Below are 27,163 nucleotides of genomic sequence, written 5' to 3' on the forward strand. Positions count from 1 at the left end.
CAGTCCCAGCTGCCTCTCTCAAGCAAAACCCAAAGAAGGTTTGGCAGGTCTCCTGGCCAAATCTCTCAAACAATTTTATTTATTAAGGGTAGGACTCTTAGCAGTGTAGAGGATCAGAAGGACCTTGGGGTCCGGGTCCATAGGACTCTTAAATTGGCCTCTCAGGTGGAGGATGTGGTCAAGAAGGCGTATGGTGTACTAGCCTTCATTAATCGAGGGATTGAGTTTAGGAGTCGGGAGATAATGCTGCAACTTTATAAGACCCTTGTCAGACCCCATTTGGAGTACTGTGCGCAGTTCTGGTCGCCTCACTACAAGAAAGATATGGAAGCTATTGAAAGGGTGCAGAGGAGATTTACAAGGATGTTGCCTGGATTGGGAGGCATGCCTTATGAGGATGAGGGAGCTAGGTCTTTTCTCCCTGGAGAGACGAAGGATGAGAGGCAACCTGATAGAGGTTTATAAGATGTTGAGAGGTGTAGATAGGGTGGATTCTTGGAGGCTATTTCCCATGGCTGAAATGGTCGCTACGAGAGGACACAGGTTTAAGGTGCTGGGGAGTAGGTACAGAGGAGATGTCAGGGGTAAGTTTTTCACTCAGAGGGTGGTGGGTGAGTGGAATCGGCTGCTGTCAGCGGTGGTGGAGGCGAACTTGTTGGGGTCTTTTAAGAGACTTCTGGATGAGTACATGGGATTTAATGGGATTGAGGGTTATAGATAGGCCTGGTAAGTATGGATATGATCGGTGCAACTTGTGGGCCGAAGGGCCTGTTTGTGCTGTAGTATTCTATGTTCTTAACAAAAAACGTAAACCAAGAAAAGCAGCTGAAGATGAAAGTATTTGCAATATTCTATCTATATAGCCAACAGACATATTGTAAGAGACGGGTCAATAATCAGGAGACATATATTTAGAGTGATTGATAGGGTTAAAGGAGAATAGGGAAAGATTTACACCCAGTGGGTGTTGACAGTCTAGAATTCGCTGCCTGAAAGAATGGGAGAGAAAGAATACCTTCAGTGGATTTAGACAAAAATGTGCGGATAGGCACTTGAGGTGCCTTAAGCTACAAAGCTGCGGACCAAGAGTTGAGAAGTGGGAGGAGAATAGATAACTCCATTTTGGCTTGGATAGACACATAGGCCAAGTTCCTATGTAACAATATGACTGTATATTTAGCCAGATTCCAACACTCTACTAAACCGAATAGAAATTCTCCCCCAAACAAACAAACAAAGAATGCTCCAAAGCAACAAAGTACCTTCCAACAGCCAACTGTCATCAGTGAACAAGTGAGAAAGAAAGTGGGAAACACCACAGTTTGGTGCTTGGTTCGTGCAGATGTTTTGGGCATCTGCTTGGCTCCACAGGAGGAGATGGAGAGAAAACGGTGAAAAAAGCCAGTTACTTGCTCTCATTCTCCCAGAGTTAGAAACAGTTTCTAACCCCATACTGGCTTGTAAGGTATATGAGTCACCAGGCACGATAGTGTGCTGCAGCCAGGTCAAGGATAATGGATGGCCTGCGTGCCAACTCACTGGAAGGTAAGGACGCAGATGGGGGGAGGGATGGTCTTGTGAGTCATAGAGTCATACAGCATGGAAACAGGCCCTTCGGCCCGACTTGTCCGTGCCGCCCTCTTTTAAAAAAAAATGACTAAGCTACTCCCAATTACCCATGTTTGGCCCATATCCCTCTATACTCACCTTACCCATGTAACCGTTTAAATGTTCTTTAAAAGACAAAATTGTACCCACTTCCACTACCACCTCTGGCAGCTTGTTCCAGACACTCACCACCCTCTGTGTGAAAAAATTTCCACTCTGGCCACTTTTGTATCTCTTCCCTCTCACCTTAAACCTATGCCCTCTAGTTTTAGACTGCCCTACCTTTGGGAAAATATATTAACTATCTAGCTAATCTATGCCCCTCATTATTTTATAAACCTCTATAAGATCACCCGTCAGCCTCCTCTGCTCCAGGGAAAAAAGTCCCAGTCTATCCAGCCTCACCTTATAACTCAAACCATCAAGTTCCAGCAGCATCCTAGTAAATCTTTTCTGCACTCTTTCTAGTTTAATAATATCCTTGCATTAGTGGTATTATCACTAGGCTATTAATCTAGAAACTCAGCAAATGTTCTGAGGACCTGGGTTCGAACTGCACCATGACAAATGGTGGAATTTGAATTCAATAATAAAAAGCAGAATTAAGAATCTACTGATGACCATTCTTGGAAAACCCCATCTGGTTCACTAATGTCCTTTATGGAAGGAAATCTGCCATCCTTACCTGGTCTGGCCTACATGTGACTCCAGAGGCACAGCAACGTGGTTGACTCTCAACTGCCCTCTGAAATGGCCAAACAAGTCACTCAATTCAAGGGCAACTAGGAATGGGCAATAAATGCTGGCCATCCAGCGACGCACATGTCCCATGAATGAATAAATAGAAAACATTCTGCTAGCGTTGGGGTTGGCGGCAGCGGGGTGTGGTCTGGGTAGGATACTCTGTCAGGGAGTTGGTACAGACTTGCTGGGCCATATGGCCTCCTTCTGCACCGTACGGATTCTATCATCTTGTTAGAATTCATCCAGCTGCTTCTGATGTGCGCAGGGGTGGCCTGCGTGAGTGCCCTTCTCAAGATGGTGCACTGTGTGGGCCACACCAGAGGTGACTGACCGCAAGCATGCTCAGGGGGGATTCAGGTGACGTAGTACCGTTATAGCACCCTCTCGTTCACGTCCTCCCAAAGGGTGGCGAGCAGAACTGCACACAGTACTCTGGCTGTGGCCTCACCAAAGCTCTATACAACTCCATCATGACCCCTCTGCTTTTGTAATCTGTACCCAGATTGATAAAGGCGAGTACGTCAATATGTCTTTTTCACCATCCTATTAACCTGCCTTTCCGCCTTCAGAGATCTATGAACAAACACACCAAGGTCCCTTTGTTCTTTGGAACTTCCTAGTGTCAAACCTTTCGTAGTATACTTCCTTGTCAAATTACTCCTTCCAAAGTGCATCACCTCACACTTTTCAGGGTTAAATTCCATCAATATATATATAATCCATGTAAAAAAAAACACTCCTGAACTCTTGCCTTTAAAATTTAATGTGATGAGTATAACGACACTTCATTATTACAATGGGAGACCAAAGTTATCAGATCCTGTAAGCACAAAACCAGCTCTGTCAGATACTTATAGCTAAAGGCTTACCAATAACATTTCAATCCTTTGCTTGCAGGGGGCCCTTCGCAGCACGATGCTGTATAATTTAATCTAATAGCGGGTGTCTGCGCGCTGCGATAATGATCAACATTGCTTTTTGGATGACAATATCTCATTGTAGGTTTCACAAAGCCTGGCTCCTTCAACATAGCTCAATCCATAGCACTGTTAAAGTACTCCAGTACAGACAGACACTGAGCCAATAATGAAATGAATCCTCTTCAATGCTAATTCAATGTGTATGTGCGCAAGCTTTGAAAAAAAATGCAAAGAGGAATGCCAAGTGGCGGGGTCAGTCTGCACCATGCTGGAAAAGATGGGTATTTTCAGGAAACCACAAATGGGCGTGTGGGATTTAGCATTTACCAAAAGATTCTCCAAAACCTGAAACTTGCCTTGGCTGAATTACTGCTTTGCTCCACAAAAGAAAAATGTAGAGGTAAATTTTACTAATTAACATTCCAAGTGCAGACCTTGGTATGAAGGGAGCATATTCTGTGGATCGGGACATGAACGTGTGTGCATTTCACCTGATTTAGAACCATACAATAGCTAGTGTAGAAAGAGGCCATTCAGCCTATCAAGTCTGTACCAACAACAATCCCAATCCCCATAACCCCGCATATTTACCCTGCTAACTTGGCCAATGCACCTAACCTGCACACCTTTGGCCTATGGGAGAAAACTGGAGCTCCTGGAGGAAACCCAGACAAGACAGACATGGGGGAGAACGTGCAAACTCCACACAGACGGTGACCCGAGGCTAGAAACGAACCTGGGTCCCTGGTGCTGTGAGACAACAGCGCTAACCACTGTGCCACCGTGCCATCCCATCAATTTAACTGATGGAATTAATAAACAAAATCAGGCAGGGCACACATCAATTATCAATACTCAGTCCCAAAACAATTTAAAAGCTTATTTATTAGTCACAAGTAAGCTTACATTAACACTGCAATGAAGTTACTATGAAAATTCCCTAGTTGCCACAGTCTGGCACCTGTTTGGGTTCACTGAGGGAGAATTTAGTATGGCCAATGCATCTAACCAGCACATCTTTTGGACTCTGGGAGGAAACCGGAGCGCCCAGAGGGAACCCACACAGACACAGGGAGAACATGCAAACTCCACACAGACAGTGACCCAAGCTAGGAATCAAACCCAGGACCCTGGCGTTTTGAGGCAGCAGTGCTAACCACTATGCCACCGTGCCTGGGATACAAATTCAGAGGAGGGAATTCTAACCTCCAGCAATGGGTGGGTAGAAAGTCAAAAATGTTTAAAATCTCAAACTGGATCCCACAATTGGTTTTGATGAAGTTGAGATGGGAAGCCAATCTGCTGAAGGAAGGCAGGTTGGCCAATAATAAAAAAAGGGATGTGCGCATCCAATGTAAACAAACATTTTAATCTGCGGCTGTTTTTCTACCTGGCTGCCAGCTGCAGGATCTGCTGAAAAAGATTGAAAAGTGTTGAATTTCAACAGGAGCCCCGGATAAACCTCCATTTCCCATCTGGAAATCCTCCACCCTGTTCACTCTTACAGCCCAAATCAACACTGGGGCCACAGATTGGATTCTGTAATAACTGATACTTAGATACATTTGTGTGAGTGTAACACAGAGCTGTCAAAGAATGAAATGCTATATCGCAAGTGGTCATTAAGGCATAAATTTCAACGGAACTGAGCAAATATTTAAACAGAAGGAACAGAAAAAGGATATAAGGAAAGATCACTGCAGTAGTTGATTGCAGTGTAGGAGCCAGCGCTGCCAAAAGGCATCAGGGGTCAAATAACTTCCTTCCGCTGTCTAATTTTTACGATTCTCAGTATGCTGCATCACAGGATCCTACATCTCCTGCAACTCTTTCATCTTATTTCATGCCACCTATACTGCTCTGTGCACAATACTGCCAAATGGGAATAAAGAAATACTCGCATGTTGAACTAATTATAAATTATGTACACTGGAATTCTCTGGCAGTTCATGCCTTCAGGATTCTCTGATCCTTGCACACACCTTGCCCACCGCTTTCCTGGCGGCTTGGGGAAACATCAATGGGAAATGCCATTGGACAGCGGCGGGACTGGAGAATCCCGCTGCCAGTGAACTGTGTGCCAATGAGAAACGGGCAACGGGGAGACCAGGGAACGTAGGAATTAGGAGCAAGAATAGACAAATACAGCCCTTCAAGCCTGCTCCGCCATTCAATCAGATCATGGCTGATCTCTCCTTGGTCTCAAATCCACCTCCCTATCTGTTCCCCATTATCCCCTTAACCCTTCTTTTATTATTAAAAATATACCTATCTCCTTCTTGAAATCATCCAATGATTCAGACTCCTCTGCGCTATGGGGCAACGAGTTCCACAAATTCACCACCCTCTGTGAGAAGTAGTTCCTCCTCATCAGTTTTAAATTTACCGCCTCTCAACTTATACCTCTGACCTCTTGTTCAAGATTGCCCCACAAGAGGAAACGTTTGGTCTACATTTACTTTATCAATCCTTTTTAACATTTTATATATCTCGATCAGATCCCCCCTCTCCTCCTTCTAATCTCCAGCGAGTACAAGCCCAAACTGTTCAGTGTCTCCTCACACGTCAATCCCTTCATCCCTGCGATTTATAAAATGGCACAATGGTTCAATCGTGCTCACTTGTAACCTCTAACAAACAGTGATTAACGTATTAAGCTTTTTAGAAGTTGTTTAGTGGCTGATTTGATTTGATTAAAGTGCGTGGGCCCTGATAAGGCTTTGTGTCCATCCGAGGCTGACTTGTATGGTGGTAGTGGGGAACTCGGGGTTGACTTGTGGCCACACCCACAGGAAGCATTTTTGCCCACTTATTTGTATCTTGTTAAGCCCAAACCCTCGCCTACCTTGAAGTATTTGTTGAGAATGTTTGTGTAGTTGATGCCCTTGGAGAACCAGCCATCAGGAATGATCTCAGTCTCCAGCCATTCCATGACACGGCGTCGGAGCTCATCACGATCAGACTGGTAGCAGACAACTGGAACGAGAAGAGGTTTGATGTTAATCGACAGCTGTGTTCAGTCACGGACATGAAGCACGCTGACCCCCATTGCAATAGTACTATAATAGGAGAATACCATCAAATCCAGAATAGTGGCACAGTGGTTCGCACTGCTGCCTCACAGCACCAGGAACCTGGGTTTGATTCACAGCCTTGGGTCACTGTCTGTGTGGAGCCTGCACATTCTCACCATGTCTGCATGGGTTTCCTCCAGTTTCCTCCCACAGTCTGAAAGACACGCCGGTTAGGTGCATTGACCCGAACAGGCGCCGCAGTGTAGTGACTAGAGGAATTTCACAGTAGCGTTAAGGTAAGCCTTACTTGTGACATATAAATAAATAAACTTTAAGTAAAATATTAACATAGAACATAGAACATTACAGCGCAGAACAGGCCCTTCGGCCCACGATGTTGCGCCGACCAGTTTTTCTAAAAAAAACACTGACCCACTAATCTAAACCAATCCCTTTTCGTCCATAAACCTATCCACAGCTCTCTTAAACGCCCCCAAACTAGGCGCATTTACAACCGCAGCAGGCAGGGCATTCCAATCCCTCACCACCCTCTGGGTAAAGAACCTACCCCTGACATCCGTCCTATAACTACCACCCCTTAATTTAAAGCCATGCCCCCTCGTGCTAGCATTCTCCATCCAAGGAAAAAGGCTATCACTATCCACCCTATCTAAACCTCTAATCATCTTATATGTTTCAACAAGATCCCCTCTTAGCCTCCTTCTTTCCAGCGAAAACAACCCCAAATCCCTCAGTCTCTCCTCATATGACCTCCCCTCCATACCAGGCAACATCCTGGTAAACCTCCTCTGCACCCTCTCCAAAGCCTCCACATCCTTCCTGTAATGTGGGGACCAGAACTGCACACAGTACTCCAAGTGCGGCCGCACCAGAGTTGTGTACAGTTGCAACATGACGCTGCGACTCCTAAATTCAATCCCCCTACCAATAAATGCCAAGACACCGTATGCCTTCTTAACTACCTTATCTACTTGATTCCCAACTTTCAGGGATCTATGTACACATACACCTAGATCCCTCTGCTCCTCCACACTATTCAAAGTCCTCCCGTTAGCCCTATACTGAACACATCTGTTACTCCTACCGAAATGAATTACCTCACACTTCTCCGCATTAAACTCCATCCGCCACCTCGTGGCCCAGCTCTGCAACCTGTCTAAGTCACCCTGCAAACTATGACACCCTTCCTCACAATCTACCACACCACCGACTTTGGTGTCATCAGCAAACTTACTAATCCACCCGACTATACCTTCATCCAGATCATTAATAAAAATTACAAACAGCAGTGGCCCCAAAACAGATCCCTGAGGCACACCGCTCGTAACCGAACTCCATGACGAATATTCACCATCAACCACCACCCTCTGTCTCCTATCTGCCAGCCAATTCCTGATCCAAGTACCTAGATTACCCCCAATCCCATACATCTGCATTTTCTGCAGAAGCCCACCATGGTGAACCTTATCAAACGCCTTACTAAAATCCATATACACCACGTCAACTGCCTTACCCCTATCCACCTCTTTGGTCACTTTCTCAAAGAACTCAATAAGGTTAGTAAGGCACGACCTACCTGCTACAAAACCATGCTGACTGTCTCTATTAGTTGTCAGATATACGTTATTCATACACAGGGATTGATTTACAGCCTAATGTGTAATAGTAAAACAAACTACATTATGGACTTTACATTACTTTGATACTTAAAACTAAAGACCATAAAGGACAAACAATTTTACCTAAGACATCTCCTCCACAGCTCCCTAGGTGTCAGTCATTAGCCAATTCGATTCATTCCATGTGATAGCAACAAATGGTTGAAGCCACTGGATGCTGCAAAGGCAATGGGCCCTGATAACATCCCGGCAATAGTACTGAAGACCTGTGCTCCAGAACTTGCCGCTCCCCTAGCCAAGCTGTCCCAGTCCGGCTACAACACTGGCATCTACTCGGCTATGTGGAAAATTGCCAAGGAAGTGCTGTACACAAAAAGCAGGACAAATCCAATCCGGCCAATCAGTCTACTCTCGATCATCAGTAAAGTGACGGAAGGGGTCATCAACAGTGCTATCAAGCAGCACCTGCTCAGCAATAACCTGCTCACTTACGCTCAGTTTGGGTTCTGACAGGATCATTCAGTTCCTGACCTCATTCTAACCTAGATTCAAACAAGGACAAAAGAGCTGAATTCCAGAGGTGAGGTGAGAGCGACAGCCCTCGACATCAAGGTGCATTTAACTGAGTGTGACATCAAGGAGCTCCAGCAAAACTGGAGTCAATGGGAATCAAGAGGAAGAACTATCCACTGGTACATAGGAAGATGGTGATTGGAGGATCAGTCATCTCAGCTCCAGGACATCTCTGCAGGAGTCCCTCAGGGTAGTGCCCTAGGCCCAACAATCTTCAGCTGCTTCATCAATGACCATCTCTCCGTCAAAAGATCAGAAGTGGAGATGTTCACCAATGATTGCACAATTCTCAGCATCACTCGTGACTCCCCAGACACTGATGCAGTCCATGTTCAAACACAACCAGATCTGGACAATATCCAGGGCTGACAAGCAGCAAGTAACATTTGTGCCACACAAGTGTCAGACAATGACCATCTCCAACAAGAGAGACCACTGCCCCAGGACATTCAATGGCATTACCAATTGCTGAAACCCCCATGTGGGGTACCATTGACCAGAAACTGAACTGGACCAGCCATATAAATGTTGTGGTATAAAATATGTCACTAGGAATCCTGTGGTGAGACTCACCTCCTGACTCCCCAAAGCCTATCCACCAGCTGCAGGGCACAGGTCAGGAGTGTGGTGGAATACTACCCAGTTGCCTGAATGAGTACAGTTCCAACAACACTCAAGAAGCTTGGCACCCTCCAGGGCAAAAGAGCCCACTTGTTTGGCACCCCATCCACAGATATCCAGTCCCTCCACCAGCGACGCACAGTGGCAGCAGTGTGTACCATCTACAAAGTGCACTGCAAGAACTCATCAAGCCTCCTTAGACAGCACCTTCCAAACACACAACTACTGCCATCTAGAGCTAGATGGACAAGGCAGGAAATGCACAGGGACACCATTACCTGAAACTTTCCCAGCAAGCTACTCATCATCCTGACTTGGGAATACATCAAGAAATACATCATTTGTTTCTGTTTTACCCCAGTCCAATGCCAGCATCTCTGTATCATTGGGGATACATCACCATTCCTTCACAGCCACTGGATCAAAATCCTGGAACTCACTCCCTAATGGCACAGTGGGTGTACCTACACCACACACACTGCAGCGGCTCACCACCAACTTAACGGCAGTTAGGGATGGGCAATAAATGCTGGCCAGTGACACCCACATCCCATGAATGATTTTTAAAAAAAAGATCCTTAAACCAATTATTGGCAGAGTGGTTTACTCATCTGAAGTCTGGAGTAGGGCTGCAGTGAGGGCAATGTTGATAATCTTAGGAGAATAATAACTGTAAGCATGAACAAGGGATAAACATTAATTAAAAATTTGAACTCTTTGTTCTGCAATGACTTCTTTCACTAAATTATCACTTGTTCCAAATTCTAATCAGCTTCTTAATTCAACATTAGTTCCATTGGATGGAACCCAAAAATAATGATACAACGACATTAAATCAAACATCAATACAAATCTACAATGTTGAAAGTCAGGACAAATAAACTTTCTCACATTTCTCTTTATCTTTCTTTGAAAAGCGATAAACTGACTGCTGCCAATAACATGCCAACGTCCCTCTCTACCCTGAGTGGCAGCGATAATTTAACTGTTTAAACTTTGTATCCACAACAAACTTCTTAAAGTTTGCTCGAAACCAAAAGGTTGTCATGTGCCTATGGGTAGGTTTGCAGAGTATAAGCTGTAATTATTATAACAAGCTTTCCACACAGGCTGTCTTAGGAAGACATTTCAGCAATATTTAAAGATTTAGCTGTCACTTCCATAGAAACAGCCGAGAGTCACAGAACTCTCACTAATTAAGATTATTGAAAATATTGAGCTGAAATCTGAGCCATTCTTGCCCAATACAACTGGTGCAGTTCACTACAGGTTCAGTCAAGCATTAGAAATTCTAATGCAAAGTGACACAACCATAATCCTAACTACTGCAATATGGTCTCCATGTAGGGCCATAAGCAGTTTATTTTTGTGTGGCACTTTCCTGCTGTATAAACTACTGCAGGTGTGCCACCTAGACCAAAGTTCTAACTGCGAGTGTTCTGGAACCTGGCAACGTATTGTAGAAGCAGCAACAAAAAGCATGACACTATCCGAATCATCAAGAAATTCAGCTTAATACATAGAAACTAGAAGCAGGAGTAGGCCATTCAGCCCTTCGAGTCTGCTCCGCCATTCATTATGATCATAGCTGATCATCGAATTCTATACCTTGATCCCACCTTCCCCACATATCTCTTGATCCATTTAGCCCCAAGAGCTAGATTTCATTTCTTCCTGAAATCAGACAATGCTTTGCCCCCAACTACTTTCTGTAGCAGTGAATTCTTCACCCCGGGTGAGGAAATTAGCCCTCACCTCAGTCCTAATAGGTTTATCCCTTATTCTCAAACTATGACCCCTAATTCTGGATTTCTCCACCATTGGGAACATTCTTTGAGTCGACCCTGTCTAATCCTATTAGAATTTTGTAAGTTTCTATGTGATCCCCTCTCACATTTCTGAACTCCAATGAAAATAACCATAACCAGCTTATACAACAGTCCTGCCATCCCAGGAATTGGCCTGTTTAAACCTTTGCTGCACTCCCTCAAGAGCAAGAACATCCTTTCTCAGCCAAGGACACCAAAACTGCACACAATACTTCAGGTGTAGCTTCCTCAACACCTTGTACAATTGCAATAAAATATCCCTATTCCTGCACTTAAATTCTCTTGCTATGAAGGTCAACATACCATTTGCCTTCTTTACTACCTGACGCACGAAGAGACCAAAGTCTCACTGAGTATTAACCTCTCTCAATTTACGCACATTCATATCATGATCTGCCTTCCTATTTTGCTATCAAAGTGGATAATCTGACATTTAGTCACATTATACTGCACACGCCCACTCACTCAGCCTGTCCAAATCATGCTGAAGCATCTCTGCATCCTCCTCACAGCTCACCCTCCCACCCAACTTTGTATCATCTGCAAATTTGGAAATAATTAATATATAACGTGAACAGTTGGGGTCACAGCGCAGATCTCTGCGGAACTCCAGTTGTCATTACCTGCCAATCAAAAGAAGATCCATTTATTCCAACTCCTTGCTTTCTATCTGCTAATCAGCTTTCTAATCATCGCAAGACACTACCTGCAACTCTACGTGCTTTATCTTTACCTAGTAGTCAGCTGTGTGAGACTTTGTTGAAAGCCTTCTCAAAGTCGAAATAAACCACATCTACTGATTCTACCTTGCCAATTCTGCTAGTCACATCGGCAAAGAACTCAGAGTCATAGAAGTTTACAACATGGAAACAGGCCCTTCGGCCCAACTTGTCCATGCCACCCTTTTTTTTAAGCCCCTAAACTAATCCCAATTGCCCGCGTTTGGCCCATATCCCTCTATACCCATATTGCGCATGTAACTGTCTAAATGCTGTTCAAAAGACAACCTCAGTACTACTACCTCTGGCAGCTTGTTCCAGACATTCACCACCCTCTGTATGAAAAAATTCCCCTCTGGATCCTTTTGTATATCTCCCATCTCACCTTAAACCCATGCCCTCTAGTTTTAGACTCCTCTACCTTTGGGAAAAGATATTGACTATCTAGCTATGTATGCCCCTCATTATTTTATGGACCTCTATAAGATCACCCCTCAGCCTTCTACACTCCAGAGAAAAAAGTCGCAGTCTATCCAGCCTCTCCTTATAACTCAAAACATCAAGTCCTGGTAACATCCTAGTAAATCTTTTCTGCACTCTTTCTAGTTTAATAATTCTAGATTTATTAAGCACAGTTTCCCTGTTGTAAATCCATGCTGACTTTGTCTGATTTGCTTTCCAACTGCTGTGCTATGAAATCCTTGATAATGGATAATGGAGTCTTCTCTAGCAGTTTCCCCAGTGTTGACATTAGGCTCACTGGTCTATAGTTCCCTGGTTTCTCCCTATCTCCCTTTTTGAACAGCAGGCTTATTATTAGCTACCCTCCAATCTAGGAGGAATCATTCCAGAATTCAAAGAATTTTGGAAAATGATCTACTGTTTTGAGGCCACTTCCTGAAGTGCTCTGGGTTGAAGATTATCAGGCCCCTGGAGATTTATCTGCCTTCAATCCCATTAATTTCTCCAGAACCATTTCTCTACTAATACTGATTTCTTTCAGCTGCTCACTAAAACTTAAGGTTCGTTATTCATGTCTTTCTTTGTAAAGACAAAAGCAGAGTATGAATTTAGTTCCTCAGCCATTTCTTTGCTCCCCGTTATAAATTCCCCGGTTTTTGTCAATCTTTTTCTCTTTACATACCTATAGAAACTTTCACACTTAGCTTTTATGTTCCCTGCTAGCTTACTTTCATACTCTATTTTCCCCTTCTTAATCAATCCCTTGGTCATCATTTGCAGAATTTTAAACTGCTCCCCAGTCATCAGGCCTACTGCATGTTCTTGCCAAATTGTATGCTTCTGCTTAGAGTCTAATATTATCTCTGATTTCCTTTGCAAGCCATGGTTTGGCCACAGTCCCCTTTCCACTTCTGCACTAAATAGGAATAAATAACGTGTGGAGTTCACCTATTCGTCCTTTAAATGCCTGCCATTGCCTGTCCACTGTCTCTCCTTTCAATAATGTTTCCCACTCCATCATCAATTCATGTTTATACCATCATAGTTACCTTTATTGAGATTTAGGACCCTGGTCTCAGAATCAATTACCTCAACATTACCACGGCAGTTTGGTGGTATATATACCAGCTCCACAAATGCTTTTTGTCCCTTGGCGTTTCTTAACTTGACCCAGACAGTTTCCACATCGCCTGTGCTAATATCTTTCCTCAATATCATCTTTAATCAACAATGCAACTCCACCACCTTTTCCTTTCTGTTTGTCCTTCCTAAACATTAAATAACCCTCAATGTTAGTTCCTATCCTTGGTCCAACAGGTTTATTTGTGAGTCTGATGAAGGGGCAGTGCTCTGAAAGCTCGCGATTCCGAACTGGGCTCTAACCTGGTGTTGAGAGATTTCTTACTGTGCCTACCCCAATCCAATGCTGGCATCTCCACATCAGGTGTAGTCCAGTTTGGACAGGTCCCACCTCCTCCAGAGCCGTTCCAAATGCTCCAGGAATCTGAAGCCCTGCCCCTCAAACCATCTTTTCAATCACATATTCATCCCTATCTATCCCGCTGTTTCCACTCTGACTAACATATGGCATTGGTAGAGATCCTGAGATAACGGCATCCCTCGCAGGTCCGGAGATCCAGTTCATGGCTTAATAGAAATCTGCTGATCCTGATGGGTTTTTGATTCTTTTTCTTGAGCAATTATGGGACACGGGCCTGTCAAGTGTACTCAGCTTTTAAATAAGCACCTTTTCCAAAAACATTGCTTCAACTGGGTGCACACTTATCCAACCAAATATTCGAGTGCAACCAAATATTCCCAGGCATATGAACCAAACTGAATTCTAAACTTTCCATCAAATAACATAGTCCATATTATTGTTGCACTGTGATAATCCAAGCAGTGAGTATGAACATGAAACTGTTATCATTGCCAAGTCTCATAATGGTCCCATGGTAGAGCTTGGGTGGTACGTACCCTCAACCTTATAGAGGACATTGCCATAAGCTGACTCAGTTAAACCCATAGACACAGACTGTCACAGTGACAGTAAAGTCTCACAGTGATAAAATATATTTAGCTGTCCTGTACCTGGGCTACTAGCTGCTATTTTTTCATTCTTCTTTTCTGTAAAAGAAACAGAAAACAATCCATGAATAAGCTGTATCTCGTGAGACAGGACATGCTACTAATGAAGACGCTGAGAGGTTGTTTTCCCTTGTGGGAGAGTCTAGGCCCAGAGGGTATAATCTCAGAGTAAGGGGTCACCCATTTAAGACAGATGAGGAGGGAGTTCTTCTCCCAGAGGATAGTGAACCTGTGGAATTCTTCACCGTAGATGGCTGTAGAGGCTGGGTCGTTAAATATGTTTATGTCTGAATTGACCGAATAATCAGTAAGGGAGTCAAAGGTTACGAGGATAAGATGGGAAAGTGGATTTGAGGGATATCATATCAGATCACTTATGATCTCATTGAAAGGTGGAGCAGGTTCAATGGGCTGAATGGCCTTCCTAAGTCTTACGTTGCAATCCTGTCACAATGAAGTACGTGCCCTAGATGTGAGAGCAGCTGTTACTAACCGGGGAAAGGTTGGGGCATTATTCTTAAAAATATAGAAGAACCGATTTCCACCTGTGTGGGGGAAGGAAAAGAGAGTCTGTGCCTGCGTACTCGGGGATTTGTGACCACACCCATCTTAAAGAAAGACAGGCTCCAGATTCCTCCTTTACTCAGTGAATGGGCAATGTGCTGGTGTCCCCCCCGGGAGATGCTGAACTCAGAAAACGATGTCTTTGCTGGTTTACCTTCGCAATGGCCATCGTGAGCGACCTGAATCTTCATGCCAGTTAGACATGCATCACGGTGAAGTTCGCAGTGGTTGCGGTACGTCTTCCCATTGCTTCCGCACACCACCCTCTTGTGATGTTTGCATTCCTGAGAAAGAACACACAGCTGCATTAGAAAACAGCAGGAGCACTGTTTCCCTGCTGTGAAATCTGGGTGCGTGCAGTCTGGCTCACCAAGCTCAGCCCTTACAATGGAGATCAGAATCAAGACCCACGCCTGAGGTTACAGCATCCATCGTATTTTTTAAATAAGTCAACATATTTCTGAAATACCCATTTAATCTGCTCAATAACCTAGATCTCACAGAATCCCTACAGTGCACAAGGAGGCCATTCACCCATCAAGTTTGCACCGAGCTCTGAAAGAGCATCTTACCTAGGCCCAACTCCACCTTATTGCCATAACCTCTCATATTCACCCCACTATTCCCTCTAATCTACACCTCCTGGGATTCAGGGGCAATTTAGCATGGCCAATCCATCTAACCTGCACAAAGAATCTCTATTTACAGAAGGAGGCTATTTGGCCTATCGAGACTGCACCGAACACAATCCCACTCAGGCCCTATCCCCACATATTTATCCTGCTAATCCCCTGATACTAGGGTCAAATTAGCATGGCCAATCCACCAAACTTGAATATCTTTGGAGTGTGGGAGGAAACAGGAACATCCGGAGGAAACCCATGCAGACATGGGGAGAACGTACAAACTCCACACAGATAGAGACCCAAGCCAGGAATTGAACCCAGGTCCCTGGCGTCGTGGGGCAGCAGTTTATTAATTTATCTAAGAGCCTGATAAGCGCTAAATTCTCTCTCAATGTATCCAAACTGTGCCTGAGTGTGGAGATGAGGGGAATTTCACAGTAACTTTACTGCAGTTTTAATGTACACCTACATGTGACTAATAAATAAATTTTAGAAAAACTTTAACTAAATTAGGGATGAGCAGTAAATGCAGGCCTAACTAGTGACATCCAAACCCGTGAGAGAATAAAAATGACAATGCTTGATTTTATAATGTGCCATTTTATTTTTTCATTGACCAGAATTTCACGCCAGCCTCCCCCCTGCTCCCACCCCTTATCCAATTAGTGGTTTGGGAAGTGGCGGGGGCGGGGGTGTAAAATCAGGGAGGATGCTGGGATGCATCACCCCCCCGTCTCCACTGGCACTTTTCCAACAGTGTGGGAGTCGGCGGGGGGTGGTGGCTCACCCACACTTAGACCAGCTATGCCCTGGGGTGAACAATGGCCAATTACGTTGCTCCTTCCACTGCTGCTGGCATTTTACCAGTGGTGGGTGGGCACTTCACGATTAGGACATTATTCTTAAGTATACGATAGCTGGTGATTCTTTCTTCCCCCATTTTTAATATTTTGATAATCATGAAATAAAAAGATACAAAGAAAGAGGAAAAATATATGAAGTTACATTCAACACCCTGACTATTTATTTCCCTGGGTTGCCAGTAGCAACATGTAGGAGGTTAACTTTCAAATCACAGGAGACCCCAAGTACAAACTGGAGGGTTGGCAACCCTAGTGTCGGGTCATTGTTTCCTGTGGAGTTAGTCTGAAACCAAAGACATAAAAAAGTTTATTTATTAGTCACAAGTAAGACTTACATTCACACTGCAAATTAAGTTACTGTGAAATTCCCCTAGCCGCCACACTCCAACGCCTGTTCGGGGACACTGAGGGAGAATTAAGCATGGCCAATGCATCTAACCTGCACACCTTTGGACTGTGGGAGGAAATCGGAGCACCCGGAGGAAACCCACACAGACACGGGGAGAATGTGCAAACTCCGTACAGACAGTGACCCAAACCAGGAATAGAACCTGTGTCCCTGGTGCTGTGAGGCAGCAGTGCTAACCACTGCGCTACCGTGCTGCCCCTGAACATGGGTATCACATTACCAGCCACCCACAATATGATAATGGCTCTACTGTACTCCGGACCCAACAGAACAAATACATGTTTCAAAAACACTTGCAGCAAATTTTAGTTTAGGTACTGTTAACTGTAACTTGAATGTTCACACAACCATTTCTCTTTCCATTATTTTACCTAAGCCATTAATCAGTTTAATTTAACTGCACACCATGCAAACACATTAAACAGTTAAATGTCTTTATATATATATATCGGCTGCAAAAGTTAGGGCTGAAACATTTGCAACCAAGAAGTGCTGAGTGGATGGTCAATCTCCTTTGGCCCCCAGCATTACTGATGCCAGTAATCAGATAATTTGGTTCCCTCCACATGGTATCAAGAAATGGCAGAAGACACCGGATACTGCAAAAGCTATGGGCCTCAATAACATTCTGGCAATGGTACTGAAGAGTTGTGCCTCCAGCCAAGCTGTTCCAGTACAGCAAGTACACTGGTATGTACCTGGCAATGTGGAAAATTGCCCAGGTATGTCCTGTACACAAAAAAGGCAGATAAACCCAACCCGGCCAATACCCAACATCCCAACAATCCCAATCATCAGCCAAGTAATGGAAGGTGTTGTTGACAGTGCTATCTGCTCACTGCTTCCCAAGGCCAAGGATCAAGTGAAGGTAAATGGGATTCGGTGGGGGGTCATGTGTTTCTCACCTGTCAGTGCAGACTCGATGGGCCAAAGGGCCACTTCTGCGCAGTATGCTTCTATGTTCGGTTTGGGTTTCGACAGGGCCACTCAGTTCTGGACCTCATTACAACCCTGATCCAAACATGGACAGAAGAGCTGAACACAAGAGGTGAGGTGAGAGTGACTGCCCTCGATATCATACACCATTTGACCAAGTGTGGCATCAAGGAGCCCTGGCAAAACTGAAGTCAGTGGGGATTGGGGAAGAAATCTCCACTGATTGGAGTCCTATCTAGAACAAATGAAGATGGTCTTGGTTCCTGGAGATCAGCTATCTCAGTCCCAGGACATCACCCTAGGAGTATCCCAGGCCCAACTATCTATAACTGATTTTTAAAAAATTATTCATTCACAGGATGTGGGTGTCGCTGGCTGGGCCAGCATTTATTGCCCATCCCTAACTGCCCTCCACTTCAGACAGCATTTGAGAGTCAACCACATTGTTGAGTAATATGTAGGCCAAACCAGGTAAGGACAGCAGATTTCCTTCCCTGAAGGGTATTAGTGAACCAGATGAATTTTTCCGACAATGGTTTCGCGGTCACCGTTAAACTTTTAATTCAAGATGAATTCAAATTTCGCCATCTGTCGTGGTGGGATTCAGTCCTGGCCCAGTGACAATACCACTCGGCCACTGCCTCCCCCGATTCATCAATGATTTGCCTTCCATTGTAAGTGGGGATGTTCCCTGGTGACGGCACAATATTCAGCACCATTCACAACTTCTCAGATACTACACTAGACCATGTTTCTGTGCAGCAAGAACTGGGCAACATGCAGGCTTGGGGGTAAGTTTTTCACTCAGAGAATGGTGAGTGAGTGGGATCGGCTGCCGTCGGTGGTGGTGGAGGCGAACTCGCTGGGGTCTTTTAAAAGACTTCTGGATGAGTACATGGGATTTAATGGGATTGGGAGTTCTATGGCCTGGTAGGTATGGATGTGATCGGCGCAACTTGCGGGCCGAAGGGTCTGTGCTGTAGTGTTCTATGATAACTGGCAAGTAATATCTGCACCACACAACTGCCATGCAATGACCAATTCCAACAAGAGAGAATCTAACCATCATCACCTGACATTGCTGAATCCCCCACTATCAACTTCTGGGGGAGCGGGGGGGAAGGTTACCATTTGACCAGAAACGGAACTGGACAAACCATATAAATACTTGGTTGCAAAAGAAGGTTCAGAGGATGGGAATTCTGTGTTGAGTAACTCACCTTAGTCTCCCTAAAACCTAGCTGCCATCTACAAGGCACAAGTCAAGAGGGTGATGGGATACTCTTGGCTCGATGAGTGTGACTCCAAATCGAGAATGAAGCAGCCCACTTCACTGGCACCCCATATACCATCTTAAAAACTAATTCTCCCCACCATCAACACACATTAGGAGCAGCAGCACGGTGACACAGTGGTTAGCAGTGTCACCTCACAATGCCAGGGACCTGGGTTCCATTCCCGGCTCAGGTCACTGTCTGCGTGGAGTTTGCACATTCTCCCCATTTCTTCTGGGTGCTCCAATTTTCTTCCACAGTTCAAAAGGCGTGATGATTAGGTGTAATGGCCATATCAAATTCTCCCTCAGTGTACCCGAACCGGTGCTGCAGTGTGCTGTCTAGGGGATTTTTACATAAGCTTTATTGCAGTGTTAATACAAGCCTACTTGCGACACTAATAAATAAAAACATCTGCAACAAATGCTGCAGCAACTCACCAAGGCTTCTCTGATAGCAAATTCCAAACATGCAACCTCCGTGACCCAGAAGGACAAAAAAGGCAGCAGACACATGGGAACACCACCAAGTTCCTCTCCAGTTCATTCACCATCCTGACTTGGGAACACTGTTCCTTCACAGTCACTGGGTCACAATCCTGAAACTCCCACCCTCAAAGCACCGTGGCTGCATCGACACCACGCGGAAAGCAGAAGTTCAAGAAGGCAGCTTACTTCCATCGGCAAACACGGAGCAAAAATAAACAAACACTGGCCAAACCAGCGATGGCCTCATCCCATGAAAGAATGAAGCAAAACCGGCCACAGGAATTGCTGTGATGTCTGTTGCATATTAACCTTTCCCCGGGTAGATTTTTAGCACAACCTTCGAGTGTGAACCACTCCTTGTTATTTTGGAAACTGAATCTTGACGAAGATCGGTATCTTTAGGGTGGATAATAATTGGCCCTAAAGTTTTGGGCCCCGGCCCTCTTGAGAAATTCAGACCCCTTTTTTCTGATGTCTAATCCGATGATTACTCCTTCAATCCTTTGAAGTTCAGAGAAAGAGCATTCAATAAATCCACTCCACAGGATATCCCCATGTTCAAAGGGACCACTCACTTGCTTGACTCCTCAGTAGTGAGAGCCGTCAGGCACGACATTTCGGTCACACTTCCCAAAGGGAGCTGTCTACGTTCTGAATTTTCAAATCTTTCAAAAATAATTCTTTTCCTTTACGTTCAGCCAAGTCACCTGATAATTACTGTTTGGGGAAATCAGGACACTTATTTTAGATGTCATCTCTTCTTGTTGCACATTCGTTATTCCACTAACTGAACCAGTTACTCTGCAACTTGTGCACAAATGCTCACAGTCTAGGGAAGCACTGATATTGTCACTGGACAATACAGACCCAGAGTAATGCTCTGGGAACCCTTTATGTTTCTAGGTGTCCAGATCACCAATAAATTGTCCTAGTCCCTCCACACCGACTCTGTAGTTAAGAAAGCCAACCAATACCTCTATTTTCTCAGGAGGCTAAGGAAATTTGGCATGTCTGCTATGAGTCTCATCAACTTTTACAGATGCACCATAGAAAGCATCCTTTCTCACAGGTTGGTGTGACTCCAGCTCTGTCCAAGGCCGCAAGAAACTACAAAGGGTTGTGAATATAGCCCAGTCCATCAGACAAACCAGCCTCCCATCCATTGACTTTGTTTACACTTCCCGCTGTCTCAGAAAAACAGCCAGCATAATCAAGGACCCCACACACCCTGGGCATACTCTTTTTCACCTTCTTCCTTCAGGAAAAAGATACAAAAGTCTGAGGTCACGTACCAACTGACTGAAGAACAGCTTCTTCCCTGCTGCCATTAGTCTTTTGACTGGACCTATCTTAAATTGATATTTTTCCACACCCCCAGCTATGATGGTAACACTACATTCTACACTCTCTCGTTTCCTTCTCCACGTACTCTATGAATGGCATGCTTTGTCTGTATAGAGCCCAAGAAACAATACGTTTCACTGTATACTAATACGTGTGACAATGATAAAATCAAATCAAAACCCAGGTTCAAATCCCACTACAGCAGATGGTGGAATTTGAATTCAATAAGAAAAGAAATCTGGAATGGACAGTCTAATGATGACAATGAAGCCATTGTTGATTATTGTAAAAACCCCATTTGGTTCGGGAAGGGAATCTGCTGTCCTTACCTGGTCTGGCCTACATGTGACTCCAAACAAAATGGTTGACTCTTAAATGCCCTCCAAAATGGCAGACCAAGTCACTCAGTTCAGGGGCAGTTAGTTAGGGTAATAAATGCTGGCCCACATCCCATGAATGACTAAAAAAAGTCTTATTCCAACTACATGAGTTACAAAAGTTTAATCACAGACTCCAAAGGTTTAATCGCAGCTTCTTAAGTTATGAATATTTATTTTGTTGGATTCACAGCAGGAATGCTATGTGAAGTTGTTTTGTTTTGGAGCTTTTACCCCTGGTACTTTTCTTGCATTTAACATCTCAGTCAATCCCATGAATGAGCCTGTGAGCTAGCGTGCTTTGATCTACAATTGGAACAAGTCTAAAAACCAAACCTAAAACTCGCGCTGGCTGCGATCACATGGACTCCCTTGAGTTTTTAATTACTGGTTACATCACATTGCCTCAAGTGATCCTCCTTGACACTGGAAGGCAGTGGAATAAATACTCTTATTAAGTCATGACTTAGGCTACAAACTGTCAGACTGTTTAATTAAATGGGAAAAGGACAAGGAAAGAGCAGCAATAACACACTGTCGAGTTACAATTGTTACTGACTCAAATATCCCTTGTCACTCCAATGTGAACTGGACCTGACACAAGATTTTCTTTTATTCATTCATGGCTTGTGAGCTTCGCTGGCAAGTCGGCATTTCTGGTCTTCCCCTAATTACCCTCAAAAAAGTGGCTGCCAACAGTTGTGTGGTGTAGGTACACCCATACTGCTGTTAAGTAGGGAGTTCCAGGGTTGTGATCTAGTAATAATTGAGGAACAATGATATAATTACAAGTTGGGATGGCTTGGAGAGGATTTAACAAGTGGTGTCCCCAGGCACCTGCTGTCATTGTCCTAGGCAGTAAAGGTCACAGGTTTGGATCTTGGGCAAGATGTCTTGTCCAACTGCCTCATTGCATTTCCAGATGGTATAAGTGGCTGCCACACAGTGACAGTGGAGAGACTCAATGTGTAAAGTGATTTGATTTATTATTGTCACATGTATTAACATACAGTGAAAAGTATTGTCTCTTGTGTGTTATACAGACAAAGCATACAATTTATAGAAAAGGGATGGAGTGTAGAATGCAGTATTACAGCTATGGTGTAGAGAAAGATCAACATAATGTAAGGTAGGTCCGTTCAAAAGTCTGACAACAGCAGGGAAGAAGCTGTTCTCGAGTCGGTTGGTATGTGACTTCAGACTTTTGTATCTTTGTCCTGACGGAAGAAGGTGGAAGAGAGAGACTGTCCAGGGTCCTTAATTATGTTGGCTGCTTTGCTGAGGCAGTGGGAAGTGTAAACAGAGTCAATGGATGGGAGGCTGGTTTGCATGATGGATTGGGCTACATTCATGACATTTTGTAGTTCCTTATAGTCTTGGGCAGAGCAGGAGCCATACCAAGCTGTGATACAGCCAGAAAGAATGCTTTCTATGGTGCATCTGTAAAAGTTGATCTGTAAAAGTGGTTGATGAAGTGCCAATCAAGTGAATTGCTTTGCCTTGGATAGTCGAGCTTCTTGGAGTGTTGTTTGAGCTGCACTCATTCAGGCAATAATCTCTCCCTCAACGTCAACAAAACAAAGGAGATTGTCATCAAGTTCAAGAAGCGTAAAGGAGAACAGGCCTCTATCTACATCAACAGGTACAAAGTAGAAAGAGTCGAGAGCTTCAAGTTTTTCGGTGTCTAAATCACCAACAACCTGTCCTGGTCCCCCCCCCCATGCCAACACCATAGTTAAGGAAGCCCATCAACGCCTCTATTTTCTCAGAAGACTAAGGAAATTTGACACATCAGCCACGATTCTCACCAACTTTTACAGCTGCGCCAAAATCTGGAATTAAGAATCTACCGATGAACATGAAACCATTGTCAATTGTCATAAAAATCCCATCTGGTTCACTGGTGTCCTTTAGGGAAGGAAATCTGCCATCCTTACCTGGTCTGGCCTACATGTGACTCCAGAGCCACAGCAGTGTAGTTGACTCTCAACTGCCCTCTGAAGTGGGTACCGCGGCAGTTAGGGATGGGAAGAAAATGCCCACGGTCCACAAATAAATTTTTAAAAACATTGTCCTCAGGGGAACGTGGTGAATACACTTGAGGAAAGTGTGGTGAGGATGAAGAATCAAAGCGAGCGCTGGCCCCCTGACAACGGAGACATTCATTTGGCTTCCACCCTGGGAACTGGACAACATAAGAGAGTAAACTTACCGCAATACACAGGCATGTGGGCACACCCTTCTCAGTCACTGCACACTCCCTGCCAGCACCACAGAACACATTGGCACAAATCTTGGACTTGCTATTTATTTCCTGTGGTTATAAAAAAGAAAGAATCAACCATCCAGTCAGTCACAGTAATCATGCAAAAAAGTAACAGACACATTACATTTACATTTTTGTTTCCGTACACTTCCATTGGTCTAATTGAAATCATACCATTTTCATTTATTTATTAATCACAAGTAGGATTACATTAATCCTGCAATGAAGTTACTGTGAAATTCCTCTCGTCGCCACACTCTGGCACCTGTTTGAGTCAGTGCACCTAATCAGTGCATCTTTCAGACTGTGGGAGGAAACTGGAGCACCCAGAGGAAACCTATGCCGACACAGGGAGAACATGCAAATTTGACACAGGCAGTGACCCAAGCCAGGAATCGAACCCGGGTCCCTGGTACTGCGAGGCATAAACACAGTAAGAGGTCTCACAACACCAGATTAAAGTCCAACAGGTTTATTTGGTAGCAAAAGACACTAGCTTTCAGAGCCCTGCTCCTTCATCAGGTGAGCAGGAGTTCTATTCACAAACAGGGCATATAAAGACACAAACTCATTTTACAAAATAATGATTGGAAGTCTTAAAAGGTACAGACAAAGTGAGTGGAGGGTTAAGCACAGGTTAAAGAAATGTGTATTGTCTCCAGGCAGGACTGTTAGTGAGATTTTGCAAGCCCAGGCAAGTCCTGGGGGTTACAGATAGTGTGACATGAACTCAAGATCCTGGTTGAGGCTGTTCTCATGTGTGCGGAACTTGGTTATCAGTGTTTGCTCCAAGTCACCTTGGAGAACGCTTACTTAAACATTAGAGGCCAAATGCCCGTAACTGCTGAAGTGTTCCCCAGCAGGAAGAGAACACTCTCGCCTAGTGATTCATCCGTTGTCGTAGTGTCTACATGGTCTCTCCAATGTACCATGCCTCAGGACATCCTTTCCTGCAGTGTATCAGGTAGACAACATTGACCAAGTTGCAAGAGTATGTACCTGGTGGACGGTGTTGTCACATGAGATGATGGCATCCATATCGATGATCTGGCACACCTTGCAGAGGTTGCTGTGGCAGTGTTGTGTGGTGTTGTGGTCACTGTTCTCCTGAAGGCTGGGTAGTTTGCTGTGGACAATGGTCTGTTTGAGGTTGTGCGGTTGTTTGAAGGGGGTGTGGGGATGGCCTTGGCGAGATGTTCGACTTCAATGACATGTTGAAGGCTCTGGAGAAGATGTTGTAGCTTCTCCACTCTGGGGAAGTACTGGATGATGAAAGGTACTCTGTCCGACGTGTCCCAGTGTTGAGGAGGAACTTCTTCACTCAAAGGGTGGTGAGTCTCTGGAATTCTCTGCCCATTGAAGTGGTGGAGGCTACCTCACTGAATATATTTAAGTCACGGGTAGATAGGTTTCTGATAGACAGGGGAATTAAGGGTTATGGGGAGAAAGCGGGAAAGTGGAACTGATCCACTTCAGATCAGCCATGATCTTATTGAATGGCGGGGCAGGCTCGAAGGGCTGGATGGCCTACTCCTGCTCCTATTTCTTATGTTCTTATGTTTGTCTTCTGAGGAGGTTGGTGTGGTTTTTTGCTATGGCACATCGGAACTATCGATCGGTGAGTTGTGTGCTGTATCCTGTTCTTATGAGGACATCTTTCAGCATCTGGAGGTGTCTGTTGTGATCTTCCTCATCTGAGCAGATCCTGTGTATGGAGGGCTTGTCCATAGGGGATGGCTTCTTTACTGTGTTAGGGTGGAAGCTGGAGAAGTGGACCATCGTGAGGTTATCCGTGGACTTGTGGTACAGTGAGGTGCTGAGGTGACCATCAAAAATGGAGATGCGTGTGTCCAAGAATGTAACCGATTCCGGAGAGTTGTCCATGGGGAGTCTGATGGCAGGATGGAACTTGTTGATGTCATCATATAGTTGTTTCAGTGACTGTTCACTATGAGGCAGCAGTGCTAACCACCGTGCCACCTATTTTCATGCAAAGCTTCTGTAAAATAGTGGGGTGAATTTTCCCCTTCCACCTGCCACGGGAATCAGAGTGGGGCGGACCACAGGAAGGCCTGTTGACCTCGGGCAGGATTTTCCGGTTTCAGGGTGAGCGCAGCTGGAAAATCTTGTCAGGAGCTGACCAAACTGGGGGATTCTTAATTATCGCCGGTCTAGGAACTACACAAAGAGCTGCGTCTCTGTTTTTGCCAAAAGAAAATAACTTGCCAAAGCCCATGTCCCATGTAAGCTATTCAATCAAGTTTATTAAAATAAACAGGTTAAAATATGGCAGGCAGAAACTTCAACGCTGTGCTGTGGCACTGAGCAGTATGAATCAGGAAGCGCCGAGGTCTGATCTCTGTCCATTCCGGGTCGTACCTCCTCTTTCTCATCATTTACTTTTCACCATACACAAAGGTTGAGGCACAAGCAATGACTGAAGCTGACTACTTTTATCATTCAAGTCCTCATCCCCACACAAAAAGGGCCAAAAGTAGCATCATAATGTACTTTATGCTGACAGTGAACGGCTCTCGGCCGTCAGAGGTTTTACTTCGAGTTGTTACACGTTCATGTTCGCACAAGCCTCTCCCGCCGTGACCTATGAACTGGAGAGACATTTCTGCCACAGTCAGCTCATTTCCTTCTCCACTCGAGTAGCGATGGGAATAAAGTTCGTGTGAGAAACAAAAGAACAAAGAAAGAGTGCCAACAAAATCAGCCAAAGTTGACTTGGCAGGCTACAGCTACGCAAAACACAAACCATACTTTGCTGGAACTCCCGTTCCAACTTGATTGGGGGGTTGGTTTAAAGCAGCATTCTTTAGTGAGGGCATTATTTGTGATTTGTAATGACAAATCTCACTAACTGTCCTGTCTGGGGACAATACACATCTCCTTAACCTGTGCTTAGCCCTCTCTCCATTCACATTGTCTGTACCTTTAAGACTTGATTACCTGTAAAGAATCGCGTTCCAATCATTATTTTGTAAAATGAATTTGTGAATAGAACTCCCACTCCCCTGATGAAGGGGCAGTGCACCGAAAGCTGGTGGCTCACGCCACCGGATAAACCTGTTGGACTTTAACCTGGTGTTGTGAGACTTCTTACTGTGTTTACCCCAGTCCAACGCCGGCGTCTCCACATCATTATTTGTGAGAGGCGGGGGAGGCTTTGTCATTTTCAAGGCTGAATTATTAAGTTTTCAACACTAGATGGCGGCAATAGACCATGCAGCAACAAAGCAAACACAAAATACTGCTGGAAATCTGTTAAAAGAACTGAAAATGCTGGAAACACTCAGCAGATTTGATGGCATTTGTGGAGAGAGAAACATAAGGTGGAATTTTACCAGCCAGAGTTTCGCACATTCCCGCAAAATTCCAGCCATAATGTTTCAATCCAAGGATGTCTCCGATAACAGAACATGGGGTACATCAAGTGTAGTATCCGGATCAAAGTCAACGAACACCAACCCAACAACAGGGATATACAGACAGAAGGAGGCCATTGGTCCCTCAAGCCTCTTCCGCCATTCAATAATATCCCATCTGATCCGTGATCTTAACTCCATACCCCCCGTAGCCATGGAGCTATCAAAAATATTCATCTCCAGTTTAAAATGAAGAAATAATCCAACACCGATTGCTGCGCCAAACTTCTACCACCCCTTGTGTATAGACGTGTTCCCGATTTCCACTCCTGAAAGGTCTGTGCTATCTTTAAGACTATTCCCCCTGGCCTCAGGCTCCTGAACCAACAGAAATGGCTGCTCCTTATCTGCTTCCCTTAATATT

At 44.6% G+C, this 27,163-nt stretch overlaps 1 protein-coding gene across 1 annotated transcript in view; it reads right to left on the reverse strand.

Moving 5' to 3' along the window:
- Positions 1-27,163, reverse strand: part of fstl1b (follistatin-like 1b) — a 117,560-nt gene that overhangs the window by 20,433 nt on the left and 69,964 nt on the right. The window contains exons 3-6 of the mRNA XM_080203446.1: positions 23,312-23,413; positions 14,937-15,066; positions 14,222-14,257; positions 6,118-6,248 (exon numbers count right to left, since the gene is read on the reverse strand). Of these exons, the coding sequence (XP_080059572.1) occupies positions 6,118-6,248; positions 14,222-14,257; positions 14,937-15,066; positions 23,312-23,413 (399 nt within the window). The remainder of the gene's footprint in view (positions 1-6,117; positions 6,249-14,221; positions 14,258-14,936; positions 15,067-23,311; positions 23,414-27,163) is intronic.

This window comes from Carcharhinus amblyrhynchos, chromosome 15 (assembly GCF_965287045.1).
Source record: "Carcharhinus amblyrhynchos chromosome 15, sCarAmb.v2.hapA, whole genome shotgun sequence".
NCBI classification, from domain to species: Eukaryota; Metazoa; Chordata; class Chondrichthyes; order Carcharhiniformes; family Carcharhinidae; genus Carcharhinus; species Carcharhinus amblyrhynchos.